This window comes from Sceloporus occidentalis, unplaced genomic scaffold (assembly GCF_023333645.1).
Source record: "Sceloporus occidentalis isolate IW3139 unplaced genomic scaffold, rSceOcc1.0.p SCAF_199, whole genome shotgun sequence".
In the NCBI taxonomy this organism is placed as follows: Eukaryota; Metazoa; Chordata; class Lepidosauria; order Squamata; family Phrynosomatidae; genus Sceloporus; species Sceloporus occidentalis.
The window spans coordinates 33,690-49,463 of record NW_028317179.1 but is presented as its reverse complement, the minus strand read 5'-3'; the positions used below and the strand labels follow the sequence as shown (position 1 = coordinate 49,463).

Sequence of the window (15,774 nt, the reverse complement as noted above, 5' to 3'; positions counted from 1 at the left end):
AGTGTTTGATCCGGACCTTTCATGCGGGATCTGGAAACAACCAGAAGCGTCTTTCTCTTGTTCTCGTTTTCTTTCGGCGTGAGTGTTTTCTATGGCTGTTGTTTTGGTGCTTCTACTTCCCACGCCATGGGGAGCTGGGGGTCTTACTACCCCCCCCCCCCCGGGGGCAGAAGACAGCGGAGCATGATACGTTGAGGCTCATTTAAACTGTTTGCACGCTTGTGGGGTTGATTCACTTTTGAGGGTATTTGCATTACAACTGCAGTTTAAGCTCAGCTATTTCACCATGATTATGAAGGACCGACCCCTGATTGAGCTATACATTATGCAGGGCCCGCTCAGCCCTTGTTGCCGAGAGATTTGCCAGGAATGGCCGTTTATAATGCATAGTGGATTCAGGGAGTTGAAGCCGCAAACGTCTGGCCAACTGCCCCTTTAGTTTACCCGAGGCGTTTCTTTTTGGTAACGTATGTCCAGCTAATTGCTTACGTGTCCACGTCTTACTATGTGCTAAGCGTGTGCCCCCCTTTCCTGGTCAGACGCCTGCCGTGTCAATTGTGTCTTGCTTTATGGCGTAGTAATTAAAAGTCCCTCCATTCCATAACAGAGACGTCACATTGCGTCACTTCGTGCCTCTCTATCCCTTTATGTCGCTCTCTTTTTAAAGTTATCCGCAGGAGACGTCAGAGGTCCCCTAGGTCTCTCCCTTCCCATAGGTATATAACCCCAGCCTGTAATATCTGAGGACGGGATCTATGCGCGTTATAAGACACTGGCTTCAGATGCGGCTCATGTACTTATAGCACCTAAAAATGTACTTAATATTATATTTAAATGTATATTAGTACATATATATCTATATATATTGCTGCACATAGTGCTGTAGATTGTAAGCTCACAAGATCAGGGCCCTCTACCGCCCCTTATGTCTGAACTTGTTAATGCCGGGCAGCACTTTACTCGTGCCAATAAAACATATAACGTCGGGTACGGTAACCCTACCTGCAGCGGCGGTTTCGTTTGCTTGTTTGTAAAGCGAAGGCATTCTTCAGTGGTTAACGCGTTCTCCTCCTCTCTTTGTTGAAGCGTTCTCCATCGTGCCATCCCGCCGCCAAAGGCAGACGTGTAAGAGGCTGCCTTACTTTGTGTGCTTCCCCTTTTCTGCCTGTGGTATAAATGTCTTTGTTCTACGTGGATCATTTTCAGGCTTCTTCTCCCGTCCGTGGCTCTTGCATGCCGTGTGGCTGAATTTTTTTTTATTTTTTTTTCCTTTAACCTACTTGTTGCCCGTGCTGCAGATCTTTAACACCTGTGTTAAAGGAGGACAGTGAGAGATTTATGTTGGGACAGAATCCTCCCCGCAGCCCGTCTCGGGAGCGGTTTGCCGGCTCTTCCCCCTTAATTTTCAGTCCCCATTGGTATTAATAATATTAAAACACCTGATCGTAACGGACTGACGTCTGATCAGATTTCCGCAAATGACACTAAACAGTTAATTAATTTGAGGGTTCTATGATTTTTAACTCTTTCATTTTGGTATCGCTGCCATTGTTATTTTTCGTAACACCCGTTTTGCTGTTATAATTTGCGATTTGCGTGCGCGAGGATGTCATTTTTTTTTTTTCCTTACGTTGCACACATCCTTCAATAAGAAGCTGCCGTTGGCCCTTGTCTGCTTAACGACAATGTCTGCCCTTGCGATTACAGATGGATTCCGTGGACAACTTCACTTTATCCAACACCCCGTCTCGGGACGAAGATGGGAAATCGCAGGTCATATCCCGCTCCAGATCCCCGTCCACCATGAGTGACGTAGAACCCGCCGAGGTATAAACCAAGACGTTCTTACGCTACGGACATTCGATGCGACCTCTCCCACCTCTAGATACAAAACCTCTTTCGTTGTTCTTTATACCTCTATTGATTTCCTATATCTGCCTATATCAGGAAGTCGGCGCTATGATGTCATAGTCACAGCGCAACCAATAGGATCTCTTTACCATTTGTGGCTTCTTTTTCAAAGCAGTCAGGATCACAGAGGCCCCAGGAGCTTCTAGTTTAAATGTATTAAATATTAATATGAAATAGACCTCTCCATGTGTCGTTTATCTCTACTCTGCAGGTCGCCGATCACCCGCCACGCTCCGCACAGACGCCGACAATGAGAGCATCGTACCTGAGCTCAGGCTCCTCGGTACCTAAGGTGACGCGCAGACGCCCCGCCGCCGTTGCCATTCCTCCCTCCCGTTATTCTGCGTTGCTCGTTATTTTTATTTTTTTTATTCTGCAACGTGTTGGGTTCTTCAGCATTCTGAAGCATCAGCATTCCCTTACTCAGCCGCCTGGCACTCAGAGGGTTAAAGGAAATCTATCATGGAAATGTTAATTATTTTTTTTAAATACCTGCACAGAACAGTGTCCTAAATCATGAATATATATATAGATAGATATTAGACAGCATATATATATAGATAAATATTAGACCATATATATATATATATATATATATATATATATATATATAAATATTAGACAGTATATATAGATATATATTAGACAGTATATAGATATTTATATATATATATATATATATATAGATATATTAGATATATATTAGACAGTGTATATAGATAGATAGATATATATTAGACAGTATATAGATATATATAGATAGATATATATTAGACAGTATATAGATATATAGATATATATTAGACAGTGTATATAGATAGATATTAGACAGTATATAGATATAGCTATATATATATATATATATATTTATTTTTAATACCTCTGTATTATGAAGCCTATGGGTAGAGGTTTTTTGCCAGTGGGACCCAAAATAATGATTCGGGGATAAAATGCTTAATTATTAATATATGTTAAAGTGATGAAAGTATGGCTGACGTTGTGATGGATTAGATAAATGTGGTTGAAGTCGGGGAAGGCAGCACACGGACTCTGTGTATTTGTATTTTCAGCCCAAAGCTCACCAGTTTGTTGTGAAGTCCTTCAGCGTGCCTACAAAATGCAACCAGTGCACGTCTCTCATGGTCGGGCTGATCCGGCAGGGCTGCACCTGCGAAGGTGAGTTCATGTAACAGAACCAAAGGGGCTGACCGTTCATTTACATAGAAACATAGCATTAGCCGGCAGATCGGCCCCATTCGGCCCCCGTCTCGTAGCCTGTTTCTCCCGCTGTAAAGACCTTAATCAGTCGTTGGTCTCGTCTTAGATTCAAGACCCGTATGTCTATCCTGCGCATGTTTAAATCCCCTCACTGTATTACCCTCTACCACTTCTGCCAGGTGGTTGTTCGAGGAAGCAGATCGATGCAATGAGGTTGCTGGGTGCAACCATCTTGGTTTTTTGATCACAGCATAATCAGCTGCCCGTGTGATATATATATATATATATATATGTGCATGCGTGCCTTTTACTTCTTCTGTATGCCTCGGCTCTGATTAAATAGCAGTTACCAGTTCAGCCAATTATATTGACAGCTGGTATAATGGTTAAAAAATAAATAAAAAACCCCCAAAAATATCAGTATTGACGATTAATCCGGCTGAGGATCCAAGTAACCGTTGCCACTTTCTCTTCCTTTCAGTGTGTGGATTTTCTTGCCACGTAACCTGCGCGGACAAGGCGCCTGCTGTTTGCCCCATCCCACCAGAGCAGACTAAGGGGCCGCTAGGCATTGACCCACAGAAAGGCATCGGGACGGCTTACGAAGGCCACGTCCGGGTAAGCGCTTTGCGTGACGATATAAGTCATGCGGCGGCGGCGGCGTGTTCCCAGCGTGATTTAATTAAAGCCATTCCCGGACAGAAACGGACCGCTTATAATATTGTTACTTGGTAAATTGCCGTCTAGATCGGCGGTTGACGGACTGCAAATGACCCCCATCTGAATGATCAAAATGAAAGTGATGATGGGATTGGTTGACGTTTGGATTGGCAGTTAAAGGGGTGGTTGGGTAGAGGACATTATTCTGTTCTCCGTTGCTGTAAAGCAGCCCCTGCCCCGGTGTTATCGGCCCCCGACGGCTCCTCCGTCTTCGTACAATTCATATCTGACGAGGCTGTCTCTCCGCCATCAGGTGCCCAAGCCGGCGGGTGTTAAGAAGGGTTGGCAGAGGTCCCTGGCCGTGGTCTGTGACTTCAAACTCTTCCTTTACGACGTCACGGAGGGGAAAGCGCCGCAGCCCACGTGTGTCGTGAGTCAGGTCATCGACATGAGGTAAGCTCAGAAATCCCTAACAGAAGACGGGCGAGTCCTTCATGTGATAATAGTAAGTTCTGGCCTCAAACACTCATAATGTATAATGTATAATTAAATGGGTGAGTCTCATTGATTTAACTATACATTATACAGGGCCAGCCAAGCTCTCCTTGCACCAGAAACTCACTGGGCCCTTCATAATGTATAGTGAAGAACCTCAAACACAACTGCCCCTTTAGTGAATAGACCCCAAACTCTTCTATCATCTATAACCGCAAAGCACCTTCTTTTATCACACGCATACGTGGTAAAGGATTTTCAGGGTACACGTATGGCGTCGCTCCCGCTGACAGTAAAACCTCATGCGTCTCTTTTACAGGGATGAAGAATTTGCCGTGAGTTCCGTACTGGCGTCTGATGTCATCCACGCGAGCCGCAAGGATATTCCATGCATTTTTAGAGTGAGTCGCGTCGGTTCCGGGGCGCTCTTTTCAGTAACGTGTTCAGCAAAATGCCGCCTCCCTCCGGTATGACAGGAACACGTTTCGTGCACACGTTTCAGAATGATGCTTATTCATTCGCCTCTGCTGCATTGCGTTTAACTCTTATTTCGGAAGAACATCCCATTTGTCTCCGTTGATACGTCACATATGTCAGATTTCTGGGGCGTGGGGTGTCTTTAATTACCAATACTTTATGTAACTCTTATTTTTTGGCTCTGTGTAAATTATGGTCAAATAAAACCTCATTAACGATACTAATAACTAAATAATAGATTTCTTTTAAAAATGACTGTTCACTATAAGCATAGGCGTCTTCATAGTAATATAGTAACTAAGGCTGAAAAAAGGCCTATGTCCGCCTAGTTCTCCCCGTCTACCGATCCTTCCTGCTTTTGAACCAAAATAAGAAAAAAAACAAAAAAAAACCCAAACCCAATTATGCTATTTTTCAAATGTTGCCACTTAGGGAGATTACGGGGATAAGAAGAAGCTCCACCGAAAGGCTTCGCAGGTCTTTAAGGGGTCTTCTCTATGACGATGTGTTCAGGAAGATGCCCCAAGAGTCGCTTGCAGAATTAACTCTTAATAACCCGCACGTTTTTGCTCTCTCGCAGGTCACGGCTTCTCAGCTCTCCGCGTCCAGCAGCAAGTGCTCCATTCTGCTACTGGCAGACAGCGAAAGCGAAAAGAGCAAGTGGGTCGCCGTGCTGAACGAGCTCCACCGGATCCTGAAGAAGAACAAGCTGAAAGATCGCTCTGTGTACATCCCGAAGGAGGCGTACGACAGCACCCTACCGCTCATTAAAAACACCCAGTCCGCCGCCATCCTCGGTAAGGGTCCCCAATACCCCGGCAGATACCCCCTTTTCTCCGGGCTGCGTGATGAATACTTTGCATCTGTATAGGAAGATTTTTGTGGGTTTGGGGGACATACTGGGTTACTCGCTGAGTTTGTTACCCAAGTCTGTCTTATTGTAGAGATTATAACTTTTGTTATTGAGGCATTAGGACGATTGGCTTTACACACTACCGTTCACAAGTTTGGGGTCACTCAGGAGTTTTTATGGAAAACAAGGACATTTCTGGGTGTAACCATCAATTAGCCTTTTAAACAAACGTGCCATTGGAACACAGGAGTGATGGGAGTGATAAAGGGCCATTGGAACACAGGAGTGATGGGAGTGATAAAGGGCCATTGGAACACAGGAGTGATGGGAGTGATAAAGGGCCATTGGAACACAGGAGTGATGGGAGTGATAAAGGGCCATTGGAACACAGGAGTGATGGGAGTGATAAAGGGCCATTGGAACACAGGAGTGATGGGAGTGATAAAGGGCCATTGGAACCCAGGAGTGATGGGAGTGATAAAGGGCCTCTCTACGCCTATGAAGAGATTCCATTAGAAATCAGCCGTGTGTAATCGACCCCAAACTTTTGAACGGTGGGGTATTAATTTTGTGTTTCTGCATTTTATGTTTATCAAGATTGTCTACAAATCCATTTTAATTGCTAATTCCTTTCATCTCTGTTGCAGATCACGAACGCATAGCCCTGGGCAACGAAGAGGGACTGTTTGTAGTCCACGTTACCAAGGATGGTAAGGACTCTCGTTGGTCGTTATCTCGGCCGTTCTCCGTACCGTCAGCTCTTCCAAACTGTGTTTCTTCTCAGAAGCATTTCAATTAAATAATATACATATTCTTATAAAATATGTCCCTCTGAGCGGGCCGTAGTCCCCCCCCCGTACATGTATTATATAGATCCTATCTGTGTATGAAGCCGCTATCAATGATCTCTCGTTCCTAGAAATTATTCGCGTCGGGGATAACAAGAAGGTTCACCAGGTAGACCTCATCCCCAACGAGCAGCTGATCGCCGTGATTTCGGGGAGGAATCGCCACGTCCGGCTCTACCCCGTGGCCTCTTTAGACGGCAGGGAGACCGAGTTCTTCAAGCTCGCCGAGACGAAGGGCTGCCAGGGCATGGTGTCCGGCCACGTGCGGCACGGCGCCCTCGCGTGCCTTTGCGTGTCCATGAAGAGGCAGGTTCTCTGTTACGAACTGAACCAAAGCAAAATCCGCCACAAAAAAATCAAAGAGATCCAGGTTCCGGGGAACGTCCAGTGGATGGCCATTTTCAACGAGCGCCTCTGCGTGGGTTATCAGTCGGGGTTTATGAGGTATCCTTTGCACGCCGACGGGAGTCCTTGTAGTCTGCTCCATCCGGACGACCACACGTTGTCCTTCATCGCGCAGCAACCCACGGACGCCATCTGCGCCGTCGAGATCTCGAACAAGGAATACCTGCTGTGTTTTAGCAGCGTTGGGGTTTATGTCGACTGCCAGGGCAGGAGGTCGCGGCAGCAGGAGCTGATGTGGCCGGCGGTTCCTTCATCGTGCTGTAAGTGCCGGCATAACGTGTACAGAATATATCGCTGCATGCCTGCGGGAAACAATAGAATGGCTCGGTCTTATTCACTCCGCCTGACACTCTGGGATTCGTTAATTAATCGACAGAGTTGCGTTTCTTCTCTTTGACTTCTCTGTACGTTAGAAAGGGCCGTCCCCAGTGAGCTTTGGGCGCAGGAAGAGTTTGGTTGGCCTTGTATGATGTATAGTTTAAGCTGTGACATTTCTTTAACATCCCCTTACACATTAAATTATGCCCTATACAGGGCCAGGTCAGCCCTTAATGCTGGAGGAACTTGTCAGGGTTGGATAATAAATAGTGATTAATGAAAGTCAATGGAGGGAAGGACCTCATTAGCATTGCCATAAAGCATCAGCTCAGTGTGGTGTTTGAGCCAGGAAAGTCACCCAAAATATCACATGACCGACAACAATGGTGTCCTCCAGGTGTGGGGGGGTTATATTACTGTATACAGCGCCGGGGGTTATATTACTGTATACAGTGCTGGGGGTTATATTACTGTATACAGCGCTGGGGGTTATTACTGTATACAGCACTGGGGGTTATATTACTGTATACAGCGCTGGGGGTTATATTACTGTATACAGCGCTGGGGGGTTATATTACTGTATACAGCGCTGGGGGGTGATATTACTGTATACAGTGCTGGGGGTTATATTACTGTATACAGCGCTGGGGGTGATATTACTATATACAGCGCTGCGGGGGTTATATTACTGTATACAGCGCTGGGGGGTATATTATAATAGTTTCGCCGTGGGAATACCCCTGTAAGTATTGCTGTAACGAGGCTGTAGGATGCAGGAATCAGATTTATTTATTATTGTGTGAAAATCCCGTTCTTATATTACTGTTCTTGACTCTTTAAACAGAAGTAGCCGTCCAATCAGATTTCCACTTACTGAATGAAAGGCGTCCAATCCGGCCCCCGTGGCCAATGTGTGCAGGAATAATTCAATGGGGGTTTTTTTGGATGTTATTGGTCATTATTATATAATATAATTATTATATAAATATAATATAATTCACAATATATGATTAGAATCCTTTGGGGGGGCTCGGGATGTCGGTCCCTTGGTGCTGGCTGATAGTTATGGGGGTTGTGTTTTGGGGGCTATAATAATCTCTCCTAACCGTGTGATGCGCTTGCAGGTTACAACGCGCCGTACCTCTCCGTGTACAGCGAGAACGCAGTAGACGTCTTTGACGTGAACACCATGGAGTGGATTCAGACGATTCCTCTGAAGAAGGTAAAGAATTAACCCTTCTCTCCTTTTTTTAATTATTTAGATGATTATTCAGATTATTTCACAAAGTGTCTCAGAATTCCTGGCCCCCCTAAGGGCTCCTTTAAGGTGTTACTTGGGACGATTCGCTAAAAGGGGTGGAAGAAAGTGGTCCTTTTTAGAAGAAGACAATGTTTCCTTTTTTTTGGAATTTGATTGTTCTTTGGTTATTTTTCAAGGTCAAACTGGAGCCCCCTATAGAAACCAGTAAGGTGTTTAATGTTCTTCTTCTTATATTTAGGTACGCCCGTTAAACGCAGAAGGCTCCCTAAATCTTTTGGGGCTGGAGACGATACGACTTATTTATTTTAAAAATAAAATGGCAGGTAAGTCTCAGGACCCCTATGTTTTGGTTTTTTGTTTTTTTTTTTACCTTCGCATCATGTGGCCTGATTCTTGGCCTCTGCAGAGCTACTGGACTCCCTTCCGTCTTCGTGTTGCGTGCCTCCGTCTTCGTGTTGTGTGCCTCCGTCTTCGTGTTGTGTGCCTCTGTCTTCGTGTTGCGTGCCTCTGTCTTCGTGTTGCGTGACTCCGTCTTCGTGTTGTGTGCCTCTGTCTTCGTGTTGTGTGCCTCTGTCTTCGTGTTGCGTGCCTCTGTCCTCGTGTTGTGTGCCTCCGTCTTCGTGTTGCGTGCCTCCGTCTTCGTGTTGCGTGCCTCTGTCTTCGTGTTGCGTGCCTCTGTCTTCGTGTTGCGTGACTCCGTCTTCGTGTTGCGTGACTCCGTCTTCGTGTTGCGTGTCTCCGTCTTCGTGTTGCGTGTCTCTGTCTTCGTGTTGCGTGTCTCTGTCTTCGTGTTGCGTGTCTCTGTCTTCGTGTTGCGTGTCTCTGTCTTCTCTGTCTTTTTTTTACCTTCGCATCATGTGGCCTGATTCTTGGCCTCCGCAGAGCTGCTGGACTCCCTTCCGTCTTCGTGTTGCGTGCCTCCGTCTTCGTGTTGCGTGCCTCCGTCTTCGTGTTGCGTGCCTCCGTCTTCGTGTTGCGTGCCTCCGTCTTCGTGTTGCGTGCCTCCGTCTTCGTGTTGCGTGCCTCCGTCTTCGTGTTGCGTGTTTCTCTTCGTGTTGCGTCTCTCTTCGTGTTGCGTGTCTCTGTCTTCGTGTTGCGTGTCTCTGTCTTCGTGTTGCGTGTCTCTGTCTTCGTGTGCATTTACCCACCGCCATATTAGTTTATTCGACCTTCGTGTTCTTTTTCATGTTCTCCCGAATACGGATGCAAGAGTCCTGTCGTCGCTGCGTTCTGCTCTCATTGGCTGACGTTTCTCTTTGTTTCTCAGAAGGGGATGAGCTGGTTGTTCCAGAAACTTCCGATAACAGCCGCAAACAAATGGTGAGAAACATCAACAACAAGAGGCGCTACTCGTTCCGCGTGCCGGAGGAGGAGCGGATGCAGCAGAGGAGGTGAGCTCAGGGACCCGGAGAGAAGGTTTCATCCAGAAATGGATCTCATCTCATCCCCCTCCTGCGCATGCTCCCTGCCGGGCTTCACACAAGCACACGTGGCTCTTTAGACGGGTCACACATCGGCTCTATCACCTAAAGCGTATCAACTTTAGCCGATCTGCCATTTAATCGCATTTAAGCAACACCTAAACATTTAAAAAGCTTTTCCGGTTTCTAAGGCAACCGCTTATCAGTGCCTGCTTTCGAGTCACATGATAAATACGTGTTCCCGGAAAAAATATGAACGAGGCAAAATTCTACACGATTAAAGAATTATGGTCGTGGTGTCCGGTAGCTTATAATAATGCTTGTAACGCAGCATTCCCTTTAAAAAAAAAATAAAAAAAAAAATGTAAAATTTAGGTGGAACAGCAGCTTTAATCTGCGGGATCAGGCAAAACTATTCATTTAACTCTGTAACCGTTGCCTGAACGTCGATAGAATAAAAAGATTTCATGGACTGAGCCCGCTGTGAGCAGACGGACGCTCCGCTGACTCCTGCACACCCGGTGACCCTCGTAGATACCCCGTGACCCTCATAGATACCCTGTTGGGGGTAATCCCGTATTATAGAGACACAATAATCCAGTTAATGAAACAGCATCACGGTCGCGTTCTATTGAGCTGATGTCATGTATGGGAGGGACAGGTAGATATGGAAACTTGTTGTCATGGTTTCCGACACGCAATCTGTAAAGGTCCGTCGTACAGATGCATACATTATCCGCTTTATATATATCCGCTGTATTCAAAAGAGGGGAAATGTTGAGGCCATCAGAGAGGGTAGTAGATAAGTGGAACAGTCTCCCAGCAGAAGTGGTAGAGGGTAATACAGTGAGGGGATTAAACATGCCTGGGGTAGGCATACGGCTCCTGAATCTAAGGCGAGACCAACGACTGATTAAGGTCTTCGCAGCTGGAAAAACCGGCAGACGGAATGAGTCCGATCCGGCGGCAGATTCTGTGTTTTTTTATGTATTAAATCTCCATTTTTATTGCAGGGAAATGTTACGAGATCCAGAAATGAGAAACAAACTGATTTCCAACCCAACCAATTTTAACCATATTGCACATATGGGGCCTGGAGATGGCATTCAGATACTGAAAGATCTGCCCATGGTAAGGCTTTAATCCGGATTAACCCGAGGCTGCCGGTCACGAGGTCTGCCGGGCTAATATTAGGCGTTAATGCAGAATAATGCGATTAGAGCGCGGCGCGGCAACTAAACCGCCGGCTATCGTATAAAATATCTCAGGCGGCTGTAAAGCGGCATCTTCGTCCGCGGTTAAACAGAAAGGTCTTTTAAAGATGCTGTTCCACTTGTTACAAAAAGCTAAGAAATTGAGTTCTATCATTTTAACTCCCAAAAAACTACATTTTCATAAAGTGTGTGAATTGTCTTTAGTAAATCAGCATTGTTTTTAGGCGGATTGCCCCCGCTGGCAGATGCGGTCACGACCCCGATCGTCTAAGGGCCGCTTTCGCATAGGAGCAGTCTGTAGAATTTCAGCACAAGGTTCATTCTGATTCCTATTTGAGACGATATCCTGACCTTTCCTAAAGATACAAATATGGGGCAAATTCAACCCAAAATCACAGCAGGTTAAATTTACTTCTAACCTCTATGGATTAAGGTTATGCTCCATGCTTGCACGGGGTTTGCATGCAGTGAAACGCGTTGTCCATGAAAGCCACAAGTAAGCAAACCTACGGCACAAACTGTGCGCACAGAAAGGTCATAACCGTACCGACATCATACCGTGGTGTAAAAATGACATCACTCCAGGGCGATCTATTAAGGGATCTCAATATGTCGGCTTGGAGGAGAGAAGAGAGGGGGGTGGGGGGCATTTAAACTTAAAGGGTTTTTCAAAGGAGGAGAAATGTTAGAACACGAGACTGCAATCTAGAACTAGACGGTCAGAGGCTTAGATGGAATGTAAGGAAGATTTACTTTACTGAGCGGGTGGTAGATAAGTGGAGCAGCCTCCCAGCAGAAGTGGTAGAGGTTAATACAGCGAGGGGATTTAAACATGAGCAGGATAGACATACGGCTCCTGAATCTAAGACGAGACCAACGACTGATTAAGGTTGGAGTCTTTACAGCAGGAGAAACGGGTGACTAGACGGGGGCCGAATGGGGCCGGTTCTAGTAATCAGACTGTCCCAAATACTATATAAGTGTATAACTGTACGGAATATGATGGCGCTATATAAAGCTATATAATAATATGTATGGTCCCTTTAAGGGTGTAAGAGGCACTGCGAGTGTTAAGGCTGTCATTTCTAGATGGGTAACTATTAACCCTTCCAAAATAAGTAGACTAATTACATTTAACCAAAAAAAAAGTTTAGTTCGCTTTAATTCCTATGTACGATACCGGAGATAACCGATGATATGAGAGTCTCGCAGGAGGACCCTCCGTTCCCGATGCGACCCGAGACTCGACTTATGAGCTGACGATCTGTTCTTCCTCTCTGTCTTTCTATTAGCCGAGGTCCCCTTATCCATCTCCCCTCCGCCATAACTCCAGCTTGATCTCCACTCCGAGCAACTTCGAGCACGTCTATCACATGACCGTAAACTCTGCCGAAAACTTCCTCTCCTCCGATCCCGCACTCCTTGCCTCCTCTTCCTCCCCGGCCCGCGGCTCGGCCCCTGGCCCTCACAGGGTACGCCGAGCGGAGTCGCTACTAACCCGTGTGCTGTGTCAGCCTGGCTTCACCTCATTGCTTCCCATGTCCATCGCGTTCTGGATACCTGTCCGGCCCACTCCATGTTCATCCTGTCCCACGAGAGCCCCCCCAAAACAGGACTGTCCGGCGATGGTGCGTCTACTAAACGAGTGATTGCTTAGAAGGCGCGTCGTCACCATGTAGACAAGATACTCGCAAACGTTAGAATGCCTCTCATGTATGTATTCCTCTGAAGGGTTAATCCTTTTAAACATACATGCAATACAAGCAGCCATTTCAGTTTCTTTGGCCACGGCCTATCAGTAGCTGCTTTTGTGTCACCTGACAATAAAGCGATCCCGGCAAAAATTGTACGCGATTATGGAATTCTTTGTTACGATGTAAGTCTTCAGCAGTTCTGTGGACGGACAGAGTGTTGGACGTGCCCCCCGATGACGGGGATGAGTTATTGTTTTAGATGGAGGGGGTAAGAGTGAGGGGTTGGGGGTAAAATGGGGATATTTGGAGTAGGATTATCAATCGCCTAGGGGCTTCTGCTCCTAATCTGCAGTGTTTACATCAGGGGTAGGGATCAGAGACCCCCCACAAGCCTCTTTATGCTCTTTGCCCATTCCTGTTTCACGGCACAGGTGACCCACGGATGGGCGGAGTTTCGGTTTTGCCCAATGAAATTTGAAATCCAGAGCCATTACATTTTGAGAATTTATTTATTTTTTCTCCGAAAGCCCTTCCAAAGGATACAGATCCCAACTCCCCGCAGGGAAGCCTTGCTCGTCTCTTTCTGTTATGTTTGTGTCCATTCTGCGCTCCATTGGCCACGTCACGTATGAATGTGTTTGCCGTAATCATCCAGCGGGCCGAGGCTGCAGTCTGCCGGCCGTACCGAGGCTGCGGACCTCTTCTCCGTCCTTTTTGTTTTTGTGGTTCTGTTGTACTTTTTGGGATCGCGTTGTCATTGGCGGTGTGCGTCTTACCACTTGCTGCTGGATATACACGAGACGTAAAAGATTTAATCATCTTTTTTCCACCCCAGAATCTCCGGCATCAGGACAGTCGGACGATGTTCAGCGGCTCTGTCAGTATTCCGTCTATCACCAAATCGCGCGTGGAGCCAGGACGGTCAATGAGCGCCAGCAGTGGACTAGCTGCAAGTACGTTCTCATGTGTTATTTATTATTATTATTTAAAAATTATATGATTACAATGCAGAATGAATCAATATATTATATATTTTATATAAATATTTTTTTATTCTGTTAGCCCCTTATTATATAATGTTATATTACTCCCCATTTTATATTCAAATATTATATAACCCCCATATTATATTATGTTATCCCATATTATTATATTACCCCATATTATAGTATATTATTATATTACATGACCCCTCATATTATATTACGTTACCCCATATTATTATATTATCCCCATGTTATAGTATATTATTATATGAACCTCATAATATATTAGAATATTATATTACCTCCATATTATATGGTATAACCCCCTATATTGTATTATAATATTATATTATATTCTATTACCCCTACATATATATGTTATATATCACCCCCATATCATATTATAACATATGTTGTTATTCCCTTATATCATATTCTAATTTTATATTATATCACCAATATATATTATATTACTCCCTATATTATATTATAGTACCCCCATATCATATTTTAATTTTATATTATATTACCATTATATTATATTACTCCCTATATTATATTATAGTACCCCCATATCATATTATAATATTATATCACCCCTGCCAGCACTAAGCAGCTGGAAGAAGAATATTTCAAAATATTTATTAACTTGTTAGATGTAGCGAAGACTGCGATCTTAATGTATAATTAAGTTAACACTGAGGTCTGGTTCGTTAAGTGTTCTCTCGTAATTAATGCCTTAATTAATCACAGGGACGTCACAGAACGGTAGCGCCTTACGCCGGGACTTTTCTGGAGGGAGTTACGGAGCAAAACGCCAGCCCATGACTTCACCGTCGGACGGATCCCTCTCTTCCGGTGGACTCGAACAGGGCGGCGATGCGCCTGCGCGGGATTACGAGCGTGAGGTAAGGGTGTGTTGGGATTGGCTGTATGTATGTGGACTGCCTTATACATTATAATTCTTACAACTAGACGTTGATCAGGCTACGTTTCTTTAAGAGCCATTGGGTGAAACTTAATTGTAGCTAACAAAGCGCTTCTTCATTGGCCGGCAGGACTCTGACTCACCGAGGCACTCAACAGCTTCCAACAGCTCCAACCTCAGCAGCCCTCCGAGCCCGGCGTCTCCCCACAAGACCAAGAGCAGTTCCTTGGAGAGCTCCGACCACGTGAGTTGGGACGCGTGAACTCACCCTGCCACCCCTTCCAGCTTCTCCTCGCTCGCCCCCAAGATCACTCGTCTACCTACACCCCAGCTCCTCAGGACTGGTCTGGATCTCCAGGAACACCTTATATATATATAAATATCTAACGCCATCAGCACCGCATTGCCTCGGACTTGAGAGAAGGCGGAATGTTGGTGAACAGACGTGGTAGATAGATTGTAGCAAACCGTTGCTTTTATCATGGTTTACAGGTGGTTTCCGTGCTGTGAAAGATGAGATCCAATCCGCGCACACAGGATAAAAAAAACACAATTTTCTGGGGGACTTGCGGACCCCGGTAAGCTTTGTCTGACTGTCAAGGATCGGCTCTGTGCCGCCTGTCCCCTCAGGGGCGGCGCGTGGCCACCCAATGAATGTTAAAAAAAAAAACGCGTTGTCACTCGTGACCCTCTTTTCATCAATAATGTATTTTACTACGAAGCAGAGTTTAATCTAAATAGTCCATATGGTGTGTATATAAGGATCGTGTATTCCGTTAAGAATAGAGGCGTATTTAAGAAGATCCCGCCATTTTAACCACGGATCGTCGCTTTCATAATTGACGCCGGGAAAGCCAGGCGAACAGATCGGAGTGGGCAGGCCGCTCCTGGTTTCGGTTCTGTATCCTTCACGTGAATCATTTTAAGGCGTATTCTCCGCTTTTCAGTTGCTTTTATTTAATGTGATGTTTGGTTGAAAAGAGGAACCCCTGTCCCGCACCGTCCTTTTGCCACGAAATCAGTCAGAACGCGTAGGTTACGCCACGAGGACAGAACGCACCTTTATGTCCCGGTACATCTCTCGT

The 15,774-nt window shown here is 45.5% G+C and overlaps 1 protein-coding gene across 2 annotated transcripts in view; it reads left to right on the top strand.

Moving 5' to 3' along the window:
* The window catches only part of LOC149278144 (serine/threonine-protein kinase MRCK alpha-like), an 81,094-nt gene extending 66,143 nt beyond the window's left edge, over positions 1-14,951 (top strand). Inside the window, exons 23-39 of one of the 2 annotated variants that reach the window (XM_089502294.1) lie at positions 1,087-1,125; positions 1,708-1,827; positions 2,123-2,203; positions 2,982-3,087; positions 3,611-3,747; positions 4,103-4,242; positions 4,604-4,685; positions 5,342-5,558; positions 6,262-6,324; positions 6,534-7,127; positions 8,310-8,407; positions 8,685-8,769; positions 9,714-9,837; positions 10,881-10,998; positions 13,611-13,728; positions 14,515-14,669; positions 14,820-14,951. In XM_089502294.1, coding sequence (XP_089358420.1) covers positions 1,087-1,125; positions 1,708-1,827; positions 2,123-2,203; positions 2,982-3,087; positions 3,611-3,747; positions 4,103-4,242; positions 4,604-4,685; positions 5,342-5,558; positions 6,262-6,324; positions 6,534-7,127; positions 8,310-8,407; positions 8,685-8,769; positions 9,714-9,837; positions 10,881-10,998; positions 13,611-13,728; positions 14,515-14,669; positions 14,820-14,951 — 2,409 coding nt within the window. The remainder of the gene's footprint in view (positions 1-1,086; positions 1,126-1,707; positions 1,828-2,122; positions 2,204-2,981; positions 3,088-3,610; positions 3,748-4,102; positions 4,243-4,603; positions 4,686-5,341; positions 5,559-6,261; positions 6,325-6,533; positions 7,128-8,309; positions 8,408-8,684; positions 8,770-9,713; positions 9,838-10,880; positions 10,999-13,610; positions 13,729-14,514; positions 14,670-14,819) is intronic. The other variant, XM_089502295.1, reaches the window with a different exon arrangement.
* The last annotated feature ends 823 nt before the right edge of the window (positions 14,952-15,774 follow it).